This window comes from Lentinus tigrinus (assembly GCF_003813185.1).
Source record: "Lentinus tigrinus ALCF2SS1-7 unplaced genomic scaffold L226scaffold_6, whole genome shotgun sequence".
Lineage (NCBI taxonomy): Eukaryota > Fungi > Basidiomycota > Agaricomycetes > Polyporales > Polyporaceae > Lentinus > Lentinus tigrinus.
Window position 1 is genome coordinate 315812 of NW_027137915.1, and position 20604 is coordinate 336415.

Below are 20604 nucleotides of genomic sequence, written 5' to 3' on the forward strand. Positions count from 1 at the left end.
CGCACGAGTCAGCACCATGACTCAAGTGGACTTACGGATTGACTCACCGAGGATGTTTCCCGGGACGCGGGGAAAACGACTGGCCGCGAGAAGTTATCCCTGTGAACATACGTGTATCAGCGAACTGCGCTCCACAAGCCCAAATCGCCCTCCTCCATTGGACGACAAATCCGCCAGAGGCAGCCGCGGAACAGTCGTAGAGAAACGTACGCGGATCGGTATCTCCTCAGGTACGTGATGGCGTGCTCCTCAATCTCGTCCGGGATTACTCCAAACTTGTCCCAGTCGCCGGGGACGTCGACATCGTCGATGTACCTGCGAATCACCTCGTCTGGGCTGAGCATCGGCCACCATGCGAGCTGAGCGGCCTTTGCGAGCGCGAGTGCAATCGACTTCGGCACAACGGGGGCAGATGATGGCGGGTTGTACGTGATCGTCGACACGAGCGTGAGCAAGTACTCGTATGTCAGCGTGGAAGGGCCAGGAAGGTTGAACGTGCCAGGGAAAGCCGGCATCTGGATTGTGTTCGCGAGCGCCTGCGCGACATCGAGAACCTACACGGGAGAATGAGCCTTCAGTTCGGTGTCCATCTCGGTAGCGAGAAGGAGGGGGAGGGGCCAGTGCGGCTGCGAAACAGGGGGACACGTACGTGAGCCGGGCGGACTTTAGTCTTCATGTCATTGAGCTTCCACCAGATGGGCCAGACTGCATGAGGCCAAAGAACCGGTCAACAACGTCACTGTCCGGGTGAGCGGCGGCGGGTACGTACACGCCATGTTGTTCAACAGCCGGTCCTCGTACCCGAACATGCTCGCGGGGCGGACGATGGTCGCGTTCGGGAACGCCTCCTTCACGAGCTCCTCACCGGCGGCCTTGGAGCGATAGAACTCGGACGGGGAGTCCTTCGCTGCGTTGAGGTGTGAGACGTGCACGAAACGGTCAACGCCAGCTTGCGCGGCGATGCTTGCAATGGCCTCAGCACCCTTCGCGTGAACATCGTAGTAGGTAAAGTTCCTGCATAATGCAAAGGGCTTAATTAGATAGGAATGCAGGCAGAGGACGCAGAGTGACATACTTGGTCTCGTACTCGCGCCCGACAAGGTTGTAAACGATGTCAGAATGTCTCAAACACTCCTCAATCTGATCAGGCCTGCGGAGGTCCCACTCCTAGAAACGTCCAAAGCTCAGGTGAGCCCCTCGTCTCTCCAACCGGACGCGCTTGTGCGTCTAAACACTAGGGAGGTATGTACGCACCATCGAAGTGATCTGCCCGAGATCCCCAGTGACCCTCAAAAGCCTCTTCTCGTCCTCGTCGCGGTAAGGGATGACAACGTGGGTCCCCGCCTTGGCTGCGTTGCCCCCAAAAACACGTCAACGCCCATCCCGGTACCCAAACGACAGGACAAGAGAGGGCGCCAAGTAAGAACACATACCGAGCTTGGCGACGAGGTACCTCCCCAGGAAACTCGTGCACCCAAACACCGTCGCGGTGTGGCCCGTGCTCGCACTCCGTCCGGGGGGTCCATACTGGATCGCAGGCTTGCCAGAGGGGAGGACGCTCAGGTCATGGAGGGCTCGCTGCAGTTCGAAACGTCGTCGTCAGCTCACACGAAGGCGTCAGTAAAGCGCAGAGACTTAAAAAGTACCTTGCTTTGGGCGAATGCGCGCGGAACGCGCACGCATTTGGAGGATACGGCCAACATAGCTTGGCCAACGTTGCGGACGGAGAGCAAGATGTTGCTCTGACGCTGGCCGCCCACCGGGGTTTCCCGAGCGGGCGCTTCCGTGTTCAGCCAGTGAGGAGAGCGCCATTCGCCTTCAAGTGCTCTCTCCGTCGACTTTCGCGAGCTGCAAGGAGTTGGACTATATGCATTGCTCTGCGGGTTGAAACAGCAGGTGTATGTCTATTAGAAATTTTTGCAGGTGCACTCTCAACAAAGAAATGTCGCCAGTACTACCAGTGATGGTCACAACTTCATGCGGATAATTGAAGGGGCCATTTATCCGAAGACCCGGAGGATGGTTAGTAGACGGAGAAACCCAGTCAACGTAACACAACCGGCATGAGCAAGCAACTATCTAGGTATTGCAGCGGTACGCGTGCCACTAGGGCGACGCAGAGTCTGAACCCTTGATGTCGCGAACGCCTCGGTTCTATCGTCAGCCTTATCGACCAGTCGCACGCCGGACGTCCGAAGAGATCACCTTCGACCTTCTGAGAGCTTCCAAAGAGCACTTTCTGACTCCTTCCGGATGGTTTGTTGAGAAGGGCAGTCTCAGCAGGTCTTAGCAGAATGTCCGACTAACCCTCTCAACAGTCTCCACGTGTGAGGCGCAGTGTCCAACTCCGAGCATACTGCCTCCTGCTCACCGAGAATATGGCGTTGACACCACCCTTTCCTTGTGCAAGGAACCTTCGTTCCCTAGATCGTGACAGCTGTCCTGGTTGCGAGTGTGCTATAGCATCCATGTCATGGCCGGAGATACCAGTATCTCCACGACGACATGTCCTAGACGATATATCAGGAGTTGAGCTGTTGGCTGGTTGAATTGGTCGTGCTACGCGCATGTCAATCAGCACAAGATTTCAACAAGTCGTAACACGTACTTGGTGTTACTGGTCCGTGCACAACGGAACTTCGCTGTTTCTGCTGTTCCGGGCAGGGCGGAGCACCATCGCAGAGCCCAAGAGGGATATGGTCGGCACTCACTGGTCATATGAGGATGTCAAGGATATCGCATGGTCGATCAAACCACACGGCGCGGGAGCTATATCGCCCCGTCGTTACATGTTCAGTCTGCAAAGTCATATGCCCAAATACACATTCTCAGCTAGCGTGATCAGGCTCACCGGAGGGAACAGATGCAGTTGTCTCGATCGCAACTACCACAGATCCCGACCCTCCATCCCCCTAGATCCGCGGACCTGTAGGACGGTTTACGGTACGGACGAAGTACCCAACCTTCCGCCGAACGGCCTAGGATCGTCTACGCAAGGTCTAGCGAGCGTCGGGCACCTTGCACTGGGAGTTGAGGTGGAGTAGGTTTGTTGAGGTAGTAAGACAGCTCGATCTGGCGGTTGCGACCGTACGGGCCGCCATCAAGATACGGTGAAGCAGTGGGAGTCGGGAGGTCGGGAGAAACCCCACGGGATTTCGGATCAATCACAGGGCGTGGTTTGCACGAGCTAGCAGCGTGACGTGGTGCGCTCCCACCGGAAGTGAAGCGTTGAAGAGTTGTCCGGATGCAGGACCGTTGGTCGTAGTGTTGTAATTGTCCATGACATCAAAGGCGCCTGTTGTATCGCGTTTCAGCGTATCTGTCGGCAAAAGCACCTTGTACATAGCAAGATATGGTCAGGACAGTTCTCATCGGCAAATTATCGCATGTACGTACGGTCGAGAGCGGATGTTTGGGAGGCAACCCGGGATATCGTGACGTAAAGAAGGCCCCTCTTGCCGCCAGTGTCTTGTGCGCTCCGAGGGACACTGCTCGTTTCGTCGTTCGTTCGTCTTGTTATTGATCGTAGGGAATTGACAGTTTTTTGTGCATTTTCGACCTTGGTAGGACGGGCTTAGCAGCCATTCTGTGGGAATTAAGCACAAGACTCAGGGGAGACTTGTGATACCAGACCTTCACAGTACGAAGTATTTGTCTTATTCCAATAGATATGCCTGGTAGATCGCTCCTGCGTCGGATAGACGCAGCTGTTCAGCATGGTTTCACCGGCGTGGCGGCGAATCCGGAGTGCCAAATCTGTGAGGTGATGAGGAAGCACTGTACGCGTTTATTAGTGTTCAAGTTATCAAACCATACTCTGTGTTCCACCGCAGCATTTCAGTTTTCAAGAGCGTTACAATGAATCAGGTAGTGCATGTTACACACCATGTTGATATCGGAAGGCAAGTCCCAGAACGGCGAGACTCAGATTGAACCACTGGCACTGGTGGGGCACAGCATTCCGGGGTTAGGGTCAATCGGGTACCTCGGCCATCTCGATCGACAGTTTTTCTCTCTGGACCAACACACTTCCCGCAGTCCCCCCGCCCTCGACCTTCCCGCCACACCGCCTCGTCGTCAGATACACTCTTCTCGTTCGCCGAGCTCGCCATCCATGGTGCAAGGCCAGACAAAGGGTCTCGCGAAGGCCAAGAACACCGGGGCGCGCCACGCCCAGAAGGCGGCCGCAGCCCCGAAGAAGGGCAAGCGGTACATCGCCCCCAAGAAGGCCACGCTGGTCAAGCAGGCTGCGCTGCACAAAGTGAGTAGCAGTCTTCCTGCATGCTTCACCCTTCACGGGAGAAGGAATGTATCGAGGAGAGGAGGTGGCACGGCGGGGCCGTGAGCATTGATCGGGATGTGGATGCTCATGAAACTGCGTACCGCATGGCAGGAGCTCAGCGCGAAGATCAACAAGAGCATCGAGCAGCAGGTCGCCGCTGCCGCGTCCTCGGGGAAGCTGACCATCATGAAGAACGTCGCCATGGAGGGGTGAGCACGCACATGCTGTCCATCTGTTTCACGTCCTGAGCGCGAACCGTCCTCCCCCGCACCCGCAGGACGTCGTCGGCGGAGAAGGGCAAGACGCCTGCGACCAAGGCGAAGAAGGCATGAGCCCGTCCGGCGCCGCTCTGCCAGCTCCCACATGAGCTCATTGACCCCGAGGTGCGTCTGCTGTGCCCAAGCGTCCTGATCTCGACGTGTTGACCGTGGTGGCGTTCGGCACCTATAGCAAGCAAGCACAGAACAGAACAGAACAGAACATACATATGTCGCCAAACCTCTCCGTATGTTTTATGTGAAGACATAGGCTCCTCGTCCGCGGTCCCGGCTCTTGGTGCCCGCCGGGATGCTTGGGAAACCGCTCAAGTCGGACCATACGTCTGAGACGATCGACCAGAGCCGGGTCGCCCTGGCACCAAGATACGACGGTGTCTGCGAACTGTCGTGCAGCTTCCTTCCTCTTGGGCGTCGTATTTGCGGCTGTGCTGGAAAGGAGTACAGTTTACCCGTCGAAGATGATGTCAGTCGCTACCGACATATTCGCGCGAACCTCGTTGCTGTACCTGGGACGTCGCACGCTCGGAAACTCTCGAGACCAGTGGTAGTACGGGGATGATGTGCAAATATGTGCAATGGATTGCAGAATGCCAATGCCATAATCAAAGCGACGGACAACGACGGACAGCGACTCGGACGATGTGTGTGTATGTGTGTGAAGAGAGGGAGAGAGGGGGGGTGGGACGACGATGGAATGCATGACTCGAACAAGCTTGCTAGGAGAAACATGGGTGAGAGACATGGTGCCGTGGTGGTGGAACAGTGGTGCAATGCATGCAGATGCGGGAGCTGTGGACGTAAGACGGACGGACGGGGATCGAGGAGAAGGGATCGGGGGAGTGGGGAAGGCGGTAATAGTGCTGGGAACTGGGGACATGGAACGTGAACGTGAACTTGAACGTGACGTGAATGTGGTGTGCATTCGATAACGGGGTGAGATACGGTACGGTGCGTATGCTAACTGTGGATGGGGGAGAAGGATGGGGGTCGTGAAGGATTGCGCTATGTATACCGAGAATGATGGAGATGAGATGAGAACCGGTGATGCATGATGATGTGGATGCCGATGACTACGAACTACGAACGAAAGTCCATGTGCAAGAATAACGACGAGAGCCCAACATGAGGAAAGTTCAGAGTACACTGCAGAGAAACTTTTTCGTCATACAAACCTTCCGAACACGAACCTCAGGTCCGATCAGAGCGGGCGTACGACCGTCCCCGAGAGTCCAAACATATGCGAGCCAGGCGCATGTCGACGAGACAAGAAGTATCGTGAAGGCGCCTATGATTTCGACGGCACACGACCGTACGGCAGGTCGTACTCGACCCCAGCCACCTTCCCGAACACCTTGTGCTTCAGACGCATGAGGAAGTTCACCTCCTCGATGCCGAGCAGCTTCTCGTCCTGTGCGACATAGAGGATGAACTTGTCGAGGGCGTGCTCTGCCTCTTGCAGCGTCGGCATCCCATGTTCCGGCACGAACTCGGGCATGACGGGGGTGACGTAGACTTGCTGGCCACTGCTCTCATCTCCGTCGAGCGGGACCGCGACAGGCGCGACCGGCATCATCGCCGGGTGCTGGGAAGCCTCCGGCTCTTCAGGCGCGGGTTCCTGCGGAGGGTACTCGAGCTGATGAGGCCGCTCTGGGGAATAGCGCTCCTCAGAGACGTCGTGCGCGTTAGGCTGCTCCTCGGCCTGGGGCCACGCCTGAGACAGGGTGATCGAAGGGTGCACGACCTGTGCGTTCGTTGACATGCCGCCGCCCTGTGGCTGCTCTTCATCTTCGGACTCGATGCCCATATCTTGATCGACGTGTGAAGGCATGTCGATGGGCGCCGGCGATGGCGGGTGCACGAACCCCGGCGGGGGAGGAACGTACGGTTCGGGCATCGTAGGGATGAAGTCTGTCGCATATGCGCGGTATTTTGCGTCCAGCAAACCATCGCCGTGCCACACGCCGCGACGGATGCCGTGCCGGTGCTTGAAGTTCTCCAGCCAACCGGAGCTCGCCTTGAACTTGTCGGCGGTATAGCCCATCTCGTCACCGAACTCTCGCGCCTTCTGGCGCAGCACAGAGTCGGTGAGAGTCTTCCCGGACTTCGACGCGAGCTTGACCCACTCCTCCAGACGTCGCTCCAATGACGGGAACTTGGATGGCCTTTTTCGGCGATCAGCCAAGAGATGCGGTGAGAGGAACGAAAGAGCGGTACCTGAGTTTGGCAACGAGCACCTTCTCGTCAGAATCGACGCTCAGCCATCGGGCCTTCTGCTTCAGAATTTTGCTGACAGTGCTACGCTCGACGCCGAAGTGAGCCGCGATGTCCTCCTGCTTCACGCCTGGATTAGCCTCGGCATATTTGCAGATGTCGCGGCGATCTGTGTTCCATAGCCGCTTCTTCTTAGTAGGTTCCCTCCGAGGTGCGCCCTGGACGACGAAGCTGGTCGCAGCCAGGGAATTGGGAGCAGACGCTGATGACACGGACGTGAGCGCTGATGCGACGCTGAGAGCAGGCGAAGCAGAGCGAGGATTCGAGTTGGCAGATGTCCCGGACGTAGTAGAGCCAGACGCAGATCTTGAGGACTGGGGCGGGAAGAAGCCGCGCCACTCGGGCACACGAGAGATACTGTCCATGCGGTGATGGTAAGCATCTGGAGTTGACATGGAGGGTTGACCTGGAGTTTCGGAGAGTTGGTAGACAGGCTGGTGCGTGGGTGTCTGCGGACGTGACCCATGCTGAGGATGAGGAATGAACGGTGAATTTTGAGGGTGCTGCGCGCATACAACCACATTTTAGCATCTGTAAACCGAAACGCACAACAGATGGAGCCGGTTCTGTTTGAAGAAGCCCTCTCTGGACAATGCTCTGCTTAAGCATCGAGTCGAATCGATGAGGGCTTCTGTGGCCCTGCGGGCGCTTGGCACGAGTGGCTCAACGTCGCAAATTTGGCAAGGTTGTAGCAGACGGTTCACTCTGTATACGAGTCCCACATTGCCCTCCCTGCGAACCACAGCCCGAAGTAGCCGAACTGTGGCTTCGAGCGTGCATGATCAAGGGTGTGCTCGCCGGGTAACGCGATCCCGTGACATCTATGCAGACGGGACGCATCCGACAGATACGTTCAACCCGTCGACGACGTCGACTTGACAGAAAATTGGAGCGCGAGCGAACATGTTCCCGGCTGTAGAATCCCGAAGGGACACAGGAAGTAGCATGCACGGACCGCAAGACATCGCCAAGGACATGGGGGTACCGCAGAGCGGGTGCATATATGGGGAGAACAAAGGGAGGAGTGAGATGAAAGAGAGGACGTACGTTGTATGGATTGGACATCGTCGCATACTCGGGGAGTTCTCCATGGCTCTGCACTCTCTCCGGGATGCGCAAGCGACGGCGGGGAAGGCCACGGTCGGGGCCGATGCTACTGTCAATCTGATGTGACTCGAAGGACAAAGTGTGCGATGAGGGGCCAGGATCTACGGCAGATGTCGAGGCGTGGCTTGCAAGCGAATCGGATACATGGCGGGGCAGGAAGGACTGGGATGGAGGGGCGTACATGGGGACATGGTCTGGTGGCATGACGTGCTGCATGTCGTGGGCAGCGTTGGGGTGAACAGAAGAAGAGTGTGGGTGGGAGGGGGAGTGCTGGGGAGGTCTCCAGGACATGTCTTGAGGATAAGACGAGTGAGGGGGGACGGCGTCAGAGATCGGGTGAGGGGGGTGCGGGTGATACACGAGGCCGGAGACAGAGTAGTGCTGAGGCGCGTCCATTGTGCACGACGTCGACACGAGCTCTCAGCATTTGCTGCAAGCGAGCTGTCTGGAGCAGCGAGCAGACCGTCGGCGACGCTGTCGGCCGCGATGATGACCGTTCGGGAGAGCCAGGCGAAGGCAGAGCCCCGGACGCCTTAAGAGCCTGTCCACTTTCTGCAATCAGCCACGGCTCGCCTTCCCGGGCCAGCCTGCAGATCCCCCCGATGCCGCTTGTCTGCCTCTCTGTCCGCCATTCCCACCAGCACAAGCATGTCTTTTCATTTCAGAAACACCCCGGAATATCGCGCGAATATTTCTGCCCGTCGACATCGCACGGACGAGGACAAGGCGTCTTCCCAGCAGCGCGCGCCACCGCCCGCCGTCGCCGCATTTGGCCATCGTATAAGGTTACCAAGTTGGCGAGCCGACAGGGCTCTCCTGGACTGCTGCTCTGGCCGCGCCGAGTGCAGATTCAGATTGTGGCAAAAAGGGACGCTCCTCTGCCGGTGCGAGCTTGGCCCGCTCTGCGCTGGCGAGGGCGAGGGCGACGTTCATTATGTTCATCCGACAGAAGTGCGTCGACTGGATTCCCATACAGCGTGTCTCCGCTCGAGATTGAATTCAAATACCTGTCCAATAGCGGTGCTAATCCGTCCGTGGCCCGTGCAGTCGGGTCCAAAACCCAAACCTTGCAAGCCCCGCGGTCCGGGTGCACTCACTGGCAACACATGTCCTCCATGCTTCCCTGAGCTCGCGAGCTTCCTGCCCCTACGCCTGAATCCGCTTTCTCTGTCCGCGCACCTCCTTCCCATGACTCAGGCTCCTCATGTCCGATCTCGCTACCATACCCGTCTCCCACCTGCTCCTCCTCATTCGCTGCCCCCCTGCGCCTCCTCCCTATGAACCCCTTCCACGCCGCTCTCGATCTCCCACGAAACAGGGCACCGACGCCCATGAGCCCCTGGAATCCATCTGCCGCCATATTTAGCCGCCTGAACGACTATTCTGCGAGCCCAGCTCGCCAGCGGCACTCATGCGTTCATCTGCCGTACACCACCGTGTTCTAGACGTCCAGCCCACCATGCGCACCCTCGGGCCTCCATTTTTCCTGGCAACGACTTTCCTCCCCTCGAAGGAGCCCTCGACCGCATCCCTTCCGGTGTCCTCGGCTGCCTTCTCTGGGCCGTGCGACATCGAAGCCAGCTCTCCCGCGTTCATACTTGTGCGCATTCCTGCGCTGCGGCAGCTTCTTCCTCCACATGAATGGAACTCTATTGGGCGGCGAGCACCGAGATCTTGCAGTCGACCATCAAACCTAAGATTGCGCCCGTGAACTTACGGCTCGCATGCATTCTCGACATCAGACTCGGGGCTCTCCCATGCAGCCGCCCAGAATAGCTGCCCAAGCTCAAACGTTAAGGTGCGTACCCCGGTTATGGTTGTCGCCGCCGGCTTCGTTCTCATCTTCTCGCCAAGGTGGGACCCCACCGTGCTATACATGGCTGATCGCCGCCCCCTGGGGCCAATCGCGGGCAGGCAGCGGCTCCGTGTAGCCCGCGACGTGCAGGGCGTCCCGTCCGAAGAGCTCGCAAAATGCGCAGTACGACGTCAGGGCCCTCCCACGTCCCCCTGGACGGGACAAGTGTCATGGGTTCCTCCATCAATGCGCGAGTACGTCTGCACGCCGCTACTCGTCTTCTTACACGCATACTTACCTATCTGCTTTAGGCTCCGTCCTTCGTGCCGTCATCCGTCGTCCGCACCAATGCCCAGACGAGCATCTCATCTCGCCTGCGAGCGCATACCGACAAGCTGGCGGCGAACACAGAGCGCCCCCAGCGTCCCCAGGCAGTCCGGAACCCGTGCGATCCTGCACTCCCACCAGAGTGCGAACACATGACACATCGCTTCGTCGGATGTGTCCAAGAGTCTCGCGCTGACGTCGCGTTGCTCGCTGGTGCTGCAGCGCACTATATCGCCGTCGATCACAGTCGCACAAAGTGCATTATCCCCTCGGGGCTTCTGCAGGCGCTAGGCGGCGTTCTGCGCTTTCGCTCTTCCTACGGAACAAGAGAACACGGGCAGGTACGTATGTCGCTCCGCTCCTGCCATATACCGACGCTGACGCGACCGCAAGCTCAGGGCGGGCAATAGGTTCCTGCGCGGACAGGGACTCGGGCATATCCGCACAAGGAACGACAACGTTTGCCATACTGGGCGAATGAATAGACTGTCTCTCGCCGCGAGGCCCCACGATTCCTTCTGATGCTGAGTGCGCAGGTTCTCCGAGAGGGCGTGCATCGTCCCAAAACGGCATACAGGTTACGCCGCTACGCAGGCGAATCGCCAACCACCCTACGGCGCACACTCTTACTCAACCGTCGTGCTCGGGAGTTTCAGCCTGCAGCACCTCTGCACCGGCGGTGAGTCATGCACGGGAGCATGGGAGACAGCAGCTGAATTGACCCTGCATTTAGTCGAGAACCGGCGTCGGAGTCGAATTTCAGGCGTCCAGGAGCAGGGCATGCATGTCCATTGACATCCTTCGTCCCTCGCTCAGGCTCCATCAGGTCGAGTTCGATTTCAGTACAGCCTACCAGGGTCCGGACGCGAAGCAAGGGCGTATTCGAACCTCGACGCGTGTTTTGGAATCGCTCAATGTCAGAAGCCAGCCCAGAAGACCCCTGCGCACCTGGGCCGTGATGGATAGGCCGTCGCTTCTCGCTTCTGTCCTGGTGCCACTGCGCCCTCGATGCTTCGACACCACTTTGCGGACCCAGGCTAGAGCTTCAGAACCACCCCACCGTGCCCCCCACCGTGCCACCCACCGTGCCACCCGCCCACCTATCCACCTATCCACCTATCGGACCCCTGCGCTCCCGTCTGTCGAGTCCAAGGTCGGACGCCTGATCGAGCATATCCATCTCCATGCCCATCAACGCCTCGGAAGCGGTATGATGATAGGGGACGCGCAGCGCAGGCGCAGGCGCAGGTGCAGATCACAGCACCCTGCGGGCTGCCGAGAGCCAAAACGCCTCGCGCAAACCGCGACATTCGTGCATGTTCGTGGCGGCTGGGGTGCTAATCCATGATCCGCTGCACCGTAGCTCGTGGCCGGCGGTCTGGCTCTCGAGTGAGGCTTAGCCGCGAGACTGCCTGTGCGATGACATACACACGCTCTCAAGGCTCCGCGGAGCATGAATCGTGCAGCAGACCCGACTCCGCTGCGACTCCCGATAGATTGGGGGACAGCTGACGCGACCTTCTATCCCCCAAGACCCGTCATTCTATCGCCTATGTCGCAAGCTTGCTCTCGAGTCTACCTTGCGCCGAAGTCATGGATCCATTGCGAAGGGCAGCTACTCGGGCTTGCTGGACCAGTCGCATTGCTGCTCCCATGATGTCGTACTCCGACTGAGTGTATCTCACATTTCGGCCGGCCCATGTCATGACCCGGACATGGCGAGCAACGAGAAGGCGCGAGCAGCACATCAGCAGAGACTAACCAGTTCGGCGCAAGACTAGCGGGCACATTGTGGGTGGGACACACCCAATCATGTCCGCTGGAACATTCCAGGTAACATGTCCGTGAGTACCGTACGCTAGTACACAACGCCAATGCGAGCCACATCGTACACGTACACGTACACGTACACGAACAGCGGGCACGTTCAAGAAGAGCGAGTCAGGAAAAAAAACGGGTGCAGAGCTGCAACGGACGACATCGACAACGACAGAACATTCAAGAGATTCGCAAGCCTTAAGTCAATACACTGCCAGGGAATCGTACATCGTACAGGAACCGTCCGCTCGGTATCACGTATACAGCACCCTCTACACGTCCGCTACCTCCGCCGACGACAACCCTATCCACAGACCAGAGGCCACGGGCCACGAGCTACGGGGTATGGACCACGAGCCACCGCCCTATCGCCCCCCGCCCACGCCAATCGCCGCGCGCATATACGGACCATTCGTCATGGGGCCATACGGCGAGTTCGGCATCTGTGCGGGCATCGCGCCCGCCATAACAGGCGTCGTCAGCGAGCCAGGCATACCCATGACGCCGTGCCCAGGGGGCCCCGGTGTCTGGTTACGCTCAGCGGGCACAGCGCGGTCCTCGCGCTCGGCTATCGTCGCGGCGGTCCCGGATCGGAGGTCGCCCGCAACGCCGTTCTGTACGGTGAAGGTCTGTCCGAGACCATACAGTTTCCCGTTGAACTCGGGGTCGTCGAGCTTGTCGTTGAAGTACAGCTCGCGCATCTTGAAAAAGGTCGACGAGGTGAGGAGCGAGTCAGAACCGGCTTGGTGTGAGGGTCCTATTCGCATGACCTGTGGAAGCCTGGTAAGTGCATGATGTGGAAGCGTCAAAGGATTTTGGACACGCACCCCGAGGTCATCAGCGACGTCCTGCAGACCGCCTTTGAGGACTTTGCACGATCGCATGACGAACTTGATATCGTATATTGTCGGGAACCATGTATGTAGGACGTCGAAGAAAGTCTCTTCATTCGTCGGTAATGACTGGCCTGTCAGGAGTTTGACAAAGTACCCGAAGTCGTAGCCGCTGCGAACGTCCAGTCAGCACTTGCGTCTATCATCGGAATCGCCGACAAAGCAGGCAGGACGTCCCCGAGGATAGGAATCGCACGACAGGGACGATGGCGCGACAGCGCATAACATGGCCCCATATGTGAGCATATGTCTTCACCCGCCTCGTTCCCGCGACGCCTGCCTGGTCGCAACGATCAACCACGCTAAGCCTCACCTGTGAAACGAGATCCACTTTGTGTCGGGCGACAACACAAGCCCGGACGTAATCATGAGCTCGGCAAAGTCATTCGGCTCTATGCCCATCTCTTCGTGTCGTGTGAGATCTATGCCCGACTTTTGCAGCAGATCTATGGACTCGGGCGCGAACATGTCCTCTCTGCGGGGTGAAGGATTACGTAAGCGCGTCAACCCAGCAGCACAACCCCAGGAATCGGGCCTGAGCCTCCCAGCATACGCACGTTGTGCTGAACCTGAAATTGAACTGCCATGTAGATACCTCTTGTGGGAAGTTACCCTCCTCGTCCGCGAGAGTGAGCCCAACCTGGATGATCTTGAGCAGGTCGACGTTACACCGCATCGTCTGGTAGTGGTAGTCTGACGACGTCTTGAACGCTCCTATTGGCCGTGCGACTACTCCAGGGAACTCCGTGTCCTGCACGAGAACAGCGAGTATGAGCGAGATGAACGGGGAGGGGCGGGAGGGGGAGATAGGGTCGGACCATTGCGATGTACGGGTAGCTCTCGATGAGGTCGCGGATGTTCGCCATCTCTGTCTCCAGATTGGGTGCCCAGACTTCGCGTATTCGAGACATTCTGCGAGTGCGATAGTATGAAGGGGTTTTCCGGAGGATTGAGTGTGGCAGGGAAGCTGGATGGTGAGAGTAGCGGTCGATGTGACATTACGCAGGGTCATGCCGCCTTTGGCAGTACCGGCGCCTTTAGGGTTTTCGGCGCTAACCCTTCCCTACCGCCGGAGGCCGTTGTCTCGGTACGTTCAGAACGTTCAGACTTGACTTCATGTTAAGGACCGAATGTACGACTCAAACAACACTGATTCAATCTGAATGTCTCAGAAGCAAAGGCGAAAATCTCTACTCGACCTCCAACGACATAGAAAGATGTATATAACATCACAAACCGATTGTTGAAGTACTAATTGTCCCCACAATCGAGGCAGACAGGTAAGTTCTACGAGATATTTATGGGTCTGGTCTGATACATGACATATTCTCAAGATACCCGAAGCCGAATGCTCGTAAGCCGCCACACGTCACTGCCATGAACGACGGTTAGTTGAGGCCGGTCTAACCAAGTCGCCGCCGAGGTTCCACACAAATGTACATGCGCCTAAGAAAACGAAAAACGTAAGTCTCTGATTCACATTGAGATACTGCGGTGCACGCGGGAAGCGTGGAGAGTCTACCAAGTGGTACCGGACTCCCCCCGTTTCCCATGGAGCGCCGCTGTCCGCCAGAATGCTTCTGCGCGCCGGTCTCGCCCTTTGGGATCGTCGTCGCAGTCATCCATCGCAATAGCGATGTAGCTGGTCAACACGAACTCGTGGAGATGCAATATACCCCGCCAATGCGACAACAACTGACGACAACGATGCCGTGGTCGGGGCGGCAGCCAGAAACCAACCCTCGCAGACACAGACGAAGACTACTCAGCGTGATGAATGTCCCGGCCTGGCCCTTCCCTTCAGTTCGGTGGCCAGAGTGGAGCTCTTTGCTACCGCTCACTCTCCATCTGTTTTGCAGCTGGAGTGCGTCGATTGGGTGGACAGTGAGGTCAAGGAAAGGCGAGTGGGGGGATGGGGATGGTTCACTATCCAACAGCTGCGATGGCTTTTATCCATCGCAATTCGCCCTCCGACGAGAATTTTCAAGGTCCCCTGCTTCTCCCGGACTGGATCTGGCCGCGCAGGTATCAGGCAAACCTGCTCATCTTGGTAACCATCTCCGCCTCGTGTGTGCGCGCGGCGTCCAGGATATCCACTGAGGCAGACTCATGCACCCCTCGTGAACGGCTGCAGTACCTCCGAGCCGCGGTCCAGACCAACATCACCTCCGCTGATTACGGGCGCGTGTTAGAAAGTTGAATGCGAGGAAGGACCACCTCTGCCCAAGGGTACCCGCATGTCTTTGCACGGCCGCTGTCTCGTGCCTACCTCTCCTTTTGCGCTTTCTCAGTGGGCGGCCTTCTCGATCGCTGCTTCTCACTTCTACAGACTGCGAGCCCTCGTTCCGGGGGTGTGGTTGCGTTAAGTCTCTATACGTGTCCCGGTGGCGTACTTGGGCGTCCACCGACATCCACTGATCTAGCCCGCGCGGCGTTGCAAAACCCCTCCGCAGGAGGGCAAGTGAAGTTGCGGCGAGATAAGGAAGGCAAGCAGGATGTTCGTCGCCGAGTGGCCGGAGTGAGCGCATGTCCAGCGCTTTCTAAACAAAAGACAAGTTGAGACCTTCCTAGCGGAAGGAATGTCGTAAGTCTTGTTTTGCGCGTACCCCTTTCATTAACGATCTGCCGAATCGAGCGTCCAACCGCAGGCCGCCATCGGAGGTCGCGTACCTCCACAGGAGACCGGTGCCTCAGGCAGAACGAGTGCCCGCGAGCCACGACCAAGATCAGCTAGGCGTAAGCGGTTCGCGGGACCGCATCGACCGAGAACGTGGCCTTCTTTGCGTGGGTTTCGATCTCAGACTCTGATCGGAACATCCTTCCTTAGTCCTAAAAGCGGGGCTGCTCTGAACACGCCCTCTGAGCCATGCACGAGGTGCTCGGGGAGAAACTGTATATTATGTAACGGGAGGCGGACGAATGCGCATCTCAGATGGGACTCCACGACCTCCCGCATGCTCTAGAAGCGGAACGACCGCACATCGCAATCACTGCACGTTCGCAGGGCATCAGCACGGTCCATTCCAGACGGACGGCACGGCCCTCCCCCGTGCAATGTGCAATGCCGCGGTGTCGAATCCTTGCACCCGGGAGTTGCCAGTCTGCCCCCGAGGGTGCAGCCCGAGCGTCCATTACGCATCTTCCACCTGCATCGCGGGATAAATATGTCGTACGACCGGAGAATGTGCAAAAAGCATCTTACGTAGTTGCTGGGGAAGATGCCCTTCTTCCCACTTGCGTCTATCCCTGCAATCGCGATCAGACCGCGCATCAGTGTTCTGCCCCCGGAAAACCATGCGCGCTCCAAATGAACCCGCGCACCTTCCCACCAGCCATCGGCGTAGTTTTTACCACCGTTCGGGCCATCTGTGAGCTGGATGAGCTTGCCCTCCTCCACGTCGATTTCGTCCGGGCCCTGGGCCTTGTACGCATATACTCCGCGAACTAGAACGAAGATGGTACAGTCAGCCAGGAACGGCAAGAGAGGAGGGATCACCCGTTCTACCGTAATCCTGAGATGTCTGTTGGTGGCTGAGAGACGGCGTGCTGCTCCGTGGCGTCTGCCCGCCATCGAGCAGTTCGACGTATGAGGCCGGGACAAGGCCCTTACCGCCCGAATCATCGGCTACCTTGACCCAACCAGAGCCATCATCTTCCTCGAGCACATGCACCGTGCTCTCGGCTAGAGACACGTTCAGCGGGTGCAGTATAAAAATGTCTGCTGAGCGACCCACCAGAGACGGCCAGCTCGAACGGCGATGTGGGAGTAAAGTCGAAGAGGACCCGAGCCGTTGGGCGACTTTCTTCTGGGGTATGGGTTGAGGGTGCGAAAGAAGACGGAGTTGGAGTGGCCTGTCCGGTGGCGACTATCAACAGAAGATCAGTACTGCAGCTGCTTAACGGATATATCGTTGATTACGGACGGGTTGAACTAGTGTGCGAGAGGACGGAGGAGGCTCTTGACAGACTAGAGATAGAGTCCGAGTGGAGATGACCACGGCCGCTCTGGCGAGACCCGGGACAGTCGGCAGGCAGCTGTCTTACTTGCGTCAGCAGCAACCCCGTACAAGGCCGGTGGTTCCCACCTTCAACTCGCACTTAGAGTGCACGGAGACGCCGCAGGCCTTGCATGTCTTCCCTTGCTTGCTGAGCCCCCAAATGGACGACTGCGGTTACGAAAGGGCGGCGGAAGAGACGCGGAGGAGGCATTAGTACGTATTGACTATGGGATCAGCGCTGAGGCGAACCTTGCAATAGGCGCATGTAGCAGGGATAGAGAAGGAAGTACTTTTGAATGAATGCGGACTTTGCGCACCTTCGTCCCCTGAAGCGAAGAGACCGGTCAACGTGATGAGACATCGCAGCTGCGCTTTGCCACAAGGCGGGAGGAACGACGGGCAAGTGATCAAGCACCCCACGACAGGCCGAAGAAGCGGAGACGGGAAGATAGAAGAGCACAAAGGAGTGAATAGACGTACCGCCGAGCGCTGCGGATATAGTATCTGTTTCAGCAGTCAAGATTACGCCAGAGGTCGCGTAGAATGTCAGCGAATGGTGAGCGTCCAGGTAATTCTATAGAGCATATGCCCGCGGCGGAAGCAAGCACGCAGGTATCAGTGACCGCCGATCCTGTTCCCACACGCCCACAAATGCCAAACAAAAAACTCACGTCAAGGACCTCGTCGGCATCGCCCAGACTGGAGTTCGCTGTATACGTCTCAACAAGTTTGGCGAGCTGTTCCGTCTCCTTGCCTTGTCAAGGCGAGAGACATTCCAGGCCAGGTGGGTATACGATCAGCCAGCGCTCGGGGAGAGGCGAGGTGGACCGAAGTCCCGCACTTACGTTTCGAGGTTAGCACGGGTTCGAGTTCTTCGAGCTTGCTCCGGCACTTGCTCAACCTGTTCTGCAGATAAACCTTCGGCGCAGGCTCCACGCTCATGTCCCCCTGATAAGAATCAGCGCATGGTCTGGATGCGCGCCTTGTCGTGGTAGACGTACATGGTCATAATGGTTCGGGGACGGTTCGAAGGTCCAATCGGCAGGGGCGGAGAATGGGGCTACGTTGTGATCGATGAATAGGTCCTGGTCTGCGGCAGGGTTCACGGCGCTGAAAGCGGCTTCGCAGGCAGTGAGGCGCGATCGAACAGAGTCTAGATGCTTAAGTTGGACCTCTTGGGCGTTCTTGAGGATGTCCACGAAGCGGGTCAACAGACGCGTCTGTAGGTCCTCTGGATGGTGTCAGGAGACGTACAGAGATCAATGACGTGCAGGCGATAGAAACTCACGGAATTGCTGACAGCGGGCGGGGCATGAGACGCTAAAGAAGGGCAACAATAGCGGGAACAAAACTCACATCCTCGAGCGCGGGGAGGTCTTCTTCATAGAACTTCGACTTGACCTTGTTCGCGACCGCAATAGAGATGAGGTATGCACTGGGAACGCTCAGCGACGACACGAATATCGAGTGAACTAAGTGGCACATACTTCTTACTATTGAGCATATCGATCTGCTGCTGTTCATATTGTTTCGCGGCCCGTTCTGCGTGGCGGTCGTCCGCAGAGCGCTCCTATACGTAAATGCATGCGTGAGGGATCGCACGATGTGGCGGGTGGCCAGACTTGACGCACCTGCTTCTGGCGGTAGGTCTCCACTTCCGAGCATTCCTCGTCGTACTAGGTAATGGTCAGTGCTGGACGGAGATCGTGGCGGCCAGTTAGTGAGTGCACCTTCTGCTTGCTCTATGGATAGGACGCGTGAGCATGTGCGGACACGCCGCAAAATTATGAAGCGAATCATTCCGACCTTGATGCGATCCGCGTAAGCACGATCCCTGTCGGAGAGCAGCTTCTGATAGTATTGCATCTCTTTCTTCTTCGCTTCCTCATGCTTGCGCTCAGTCGCCTTCAACGGGTCTATGACCTGGCCGTTCAATGCATCTGCGAGGTTAATGTGGTCTTGCGCGGCGTCGGACATAGAGGTCAGAAGCTGGGCGTATGCCTGGTCTAAGGTACTGAGAAACCAATGCAAATGTCAGCGCATTCCCATGATGATCAACTCGACGGCAAACCTCTTTCTAATCGTGTCCTCGTCCCACGCCTTAGTGGGCTCATTGCCGACGACTAGTGCTGGCATCTTCTTCGCTTTCTTCTCGGCTGCTTTCTTGACCAGCAGTTGGAGCTTCGCGGCATATTCCCGCTCGAGTGCAGCTCTCTCTCGATGGAGGTCGCGTACCTGGGGGTATGGGCCGGGGTGTCAGCCAAACGTCGCGCGGGAAGACACCATGATCCCCCTGTATACGCCTGATCCACAGGAAAGAACGACGGGAGAAGACATCGGCAAAGACTATCGCACAAGAGCATCATGACTGGAGCGCCCTTGCGTCGAGCGCGGATCGTATGTAGAGACCACAGACGGCAGAGTATAACTCTGAGCGGTGTCAAGATGCCTCCCCGGGTCGCAATGCTGCGATAGCGCATAGTGACGCGAAGATTTCTCTGAGCATGCTTACCCGATCCTGGAGAAGGCCGGGTACTTCTTTGATTTTAGGGTCAAGTTCAAGTCCGGAGACAGGAGACGCTTTGATCCCCGGGGAAACCCGCCTCTGAGCAATCCCCGCCCATTCACTCGAATCGTTCGTACTCATGCGCGGGGCGTAATCTCCCCATCTGGAGCGGACCACTGCAGTAGCCCGCCTTGGGCCTCTGACTGAACGCTGGTAAGCAACGCCCTGCACCACTGCAAGATGTTCTCCGGCGACCGCTCGGAACTCCAAGCTTTGCCGGGGTGGTTCCCTGTCAGACTCACCGTACCTGGTTCTGATGACACCCACGTATAGCGAGTGCCGACATCACCAAGCGGTCGACTGTGGGCAGAAGCCCCGGTGATGGCAGTCTGTCTCCACCCCATGCTGCGACGCGAATCGGGTACGGGTAGACATCGAGCCTAGCCGTGCGATTTGTTGACCTGCCCGTCTAAAGTTGGACCATCCGGTGATGAAGGGCATAAGGAGGCCGGGGGAAAGCCCTCGCAGCTCCTTGAGCCTCATGCTTTACCGCCGCAATGGGCAGGGTTGTGGAAGCCTCGGGATCAGGTACTCAGGGGAGGTAGCAAGAACTACGGTGAAAATGACACGGGTAGCATGTGACTGACATCTTCCAGTAGCTCCAATTGCGCATCAGTTACGCTGGCTATTCGCTCGACTTGATCCTGGCAAGAAGAGCAGAACAAGTTGTCACGCGGTGCCTCGGAGCCTGTGAAAGCTGGACGACCCACGGGAATATGTTGCCCATATGTCTGCCCGCTTGCCGTGCTGGCCATTCTGTCTCAGATATATGAGCTGTGGGTATCTCAGCACTTCTATAGGACGATGTCAGCAGGGAAGATGAGGGAAGGTGTACTCGAGGAGATGGTGGCAGAGAGAAGGTGTCACTGCGCAGTGCGGCGCCTCGGGTCTCACTAGATCGCGATTAGCTGTGCTGTTCTGATCGGGCAATCATGTTCCGCGTTACTGCAATAGGCAGGTGCTTTCTTACGTCCAGGTATGAGGCGTATGCTGCACGGCTTACTCTCCGTTGAATGCAGGAAGAAGACCTAGTACATTTCTGACATATGTCTGGTAGCGCCCTCCGCCGCACAACCTGCGCAAGCCGAAGTCTTGTGCGGAGGAAGAGGGGAATGGCAGGCCGCATGCATGAGCAGCCGCAAGCGGAGATTGCCGAGCTGCGCGCTTCCAAACTTACCGCTGTCATGGGCGGTTCGCAACCGCTCTTAGCAGGCTTGTTCCTCTTCCACCATCTCCCCTTCCTTCCGCCCATATGCTCCCTGCGAACTG

General features: G+C 57.7%; 9 protein-coding genes across 9 annotated transcripts; 3 read left to right on the forward strand and 6 right to left on the reverse strand.

Moving 5' to 3' along the window:
- Window positions 1-8: 8 nt before the first annotated feature.
- On the reverse strand, window positions 9-1703 carry L226DRAFT_551446 (NADH dehydrogenase; the record flags this gene model as incomplete). The annotated part of the gene is made up of 8 exons (XM_067682817.1): window positions 9-99; window positions 211-554; window positions 650-705; window positions 770-1014; window positions 1076-1167; window positions 1255-1349; window positions 1434-1578; window positions 1647-1703. The coding sequence occupies 8 exons, from the start codon at window positions 1701-1703 to the stop codon at window positions 9-11; spliced, it is 1125 nt and encodes a 374-aa protein (XP_067538029.1).
- Window positions 1704-4114: 2411 nt separating this feature from the next.
- L226DRAFT_568534 (uncharacterized protein) lies at window positions 4115-4495 on the forward strand (the record flags this gene model as incomplete). Its single annotated transcript, XM_067684175.1, has 2 exons — window positions 4115-4261; window positions 4394-4495. The coding sequence occupies 2 exons, from the start codon at window positions 4115-4117 to the stop codon at window positions 4493-4495; spliced, it is 249 nt and encodes an 82-aa protein (XP_067538030.1).
- A 1168-nt stretch (window positions 4496-5663) lies between these two features.
- Window positions 5664-8466, reverse strand: L226DRAFT_322954 (CenpB-DNA-bind-domain-containing protein). The gene is made up of 3 exons (XM_067673902.1): window positions 7879-8466; window positions 6775-7334; window positions 5664-6722 (listed from the first exon to the last, which is right to left on the reverse strand). Exons 1-3 carry the CDS (start codon window positions 8332-8334, stop codon window positions 5846-5848), a joined length of 1893 nt encoding a protein of 630 aa, XP_067538031.1. The 5' UTR covers window positions 8335-8466; the 3' UTR covers window positions 5664-5845.
- A 1-nt stretch (window position 8467) lies between these two features.
- Window positions 8468-9441, forward strand: L226DRAFT_323086 (uncharacterized protein). The gene is made up of 2 exons (XM_067673903.1): window positions 8468-8889; window positions 8957-9441. Exons 1-2 carry the CDS (start codon window positions 8541-8543, stop codon window positions 9217-9219), a joined length of 612 nt encoding a protein of 203 aa, XP_067538032.1. The 5' UTR covers window positions 8468-8540; the 3' UTR covers window positions 9220-9441.
- A 1088-nt stretch (window positions 9442-10529) lies between these two features.
- On the forward strand, window positions 10530-11671 carry L226DRAFT_323088 (uncharacterized protein). The gene is made up of 2 exons (XM_067673904.1): window positions 10530-10739; window positions 10794-11671. Exon 2 carries the CDS (start codon window positions 10845-10847, stop codon window positions 11406-11408), a length of 564 nt encoding a protein of 187 aa, XP_067538033.1. The 5' UTR covers window positions 10530-10739; window positions 10794-10844; the 3' UTR covers window positions 11409-11671.
- On the reverse strand, window positions 11522-12095 carry L226DRAFT_322948 (uncharacterized protein). The gene has a single exon (XM_067673901.1). The coding sequence runs from the start codon at window positions 11945-11947 to the stop codon at window positions 11636-11638; it is 312 nt and encodes a 103-aa protein (XP_067538034.1). The 5' UTR covers window positions 11948-12095; the 3' UTR covers window positions 11522-11635.
- A 148-nt stretch (window positions 12096-12243) lies between these two features.
- L226DRAFT_458255 (CAF1-domain-containing protein) lies at window positions 12244-13682 on the reverse strand (the record flags this gene model as incomplete). The annotated part of the gene is made up of 4 exons (XM_067675433.1): window positions 12244-12883; window positions 13085-13246; window positions 13329-13522; window positions 13590-13682. The coding sequence occupies 4 exons, from the start codon at window positions 13680-13682 to the stop codon at window positions 12244-12246; spliced, it is 1089 nt and encodes a 362-aa protein (XP_067538035.1).
- Window positions 13683-14896: 1214 nt separating this feature from the next.
- On the reverse strand, window positions 14897-15452 carry L226DRAFT_323235 (uncharacterized protein). The gene is made up of 2 exons (XM_067673905.1): window positions 15378-15452; window positions 14897-15311 (listed from the first exon to the last, which is right to left on the reverse strand). Exons 1-2 carry the CDS (start codon window positions 15384-15386, stop codon window positions 14934-14936), a joined length of 387 nt encoding a protein of 128 aa, XP_067538036.1. The 5' UTR covers window positions 15387-15452; the 3' UTR covers window positions 14897-14933.
- Window positions 15453-15569: 117 nt separating this feature from the next.
- Window positions 15570-20176, reverse strand: L226DRAFT_532256 (uncharacterized protein). Its single transcript, XM_067680225.1, has 21 exons — window positions 20046-20176; window positions 19923-19979; window positions 18841-19004; window positions 18576-18783; window positions 18500-18511; window positions 18401-18445; window positions 18257-18339; window positions 18126-18204; window positions 18058-18064; window positions 17771-18000; window positions 17615-17717; window positions 17441-17523; window positions 17250-17343; window positions 17019-17095; window positions 16857-16937; window positions 16695-16806; window positions 16506-16637; window positions 16277-16453; window positions 16093-16215; window positions 15974-16017; window positions 15570-15917 (listed from the first exon to the last, which is right to left on the reverse strand). The coding sequence occupies exons 1-21, from the start codon at window positions 20088-20090 to the stop codon at window positions 15903-15905; spliced, it is 1971 nt and encodes a 656-aa protein (XP_067538037.1). The 5' UTR covers window positions 20091-20176; the 3' UTR covers window positions 15570-15902.
- Window positions 20177-20604: the final 428 nt, after the last annotated feature.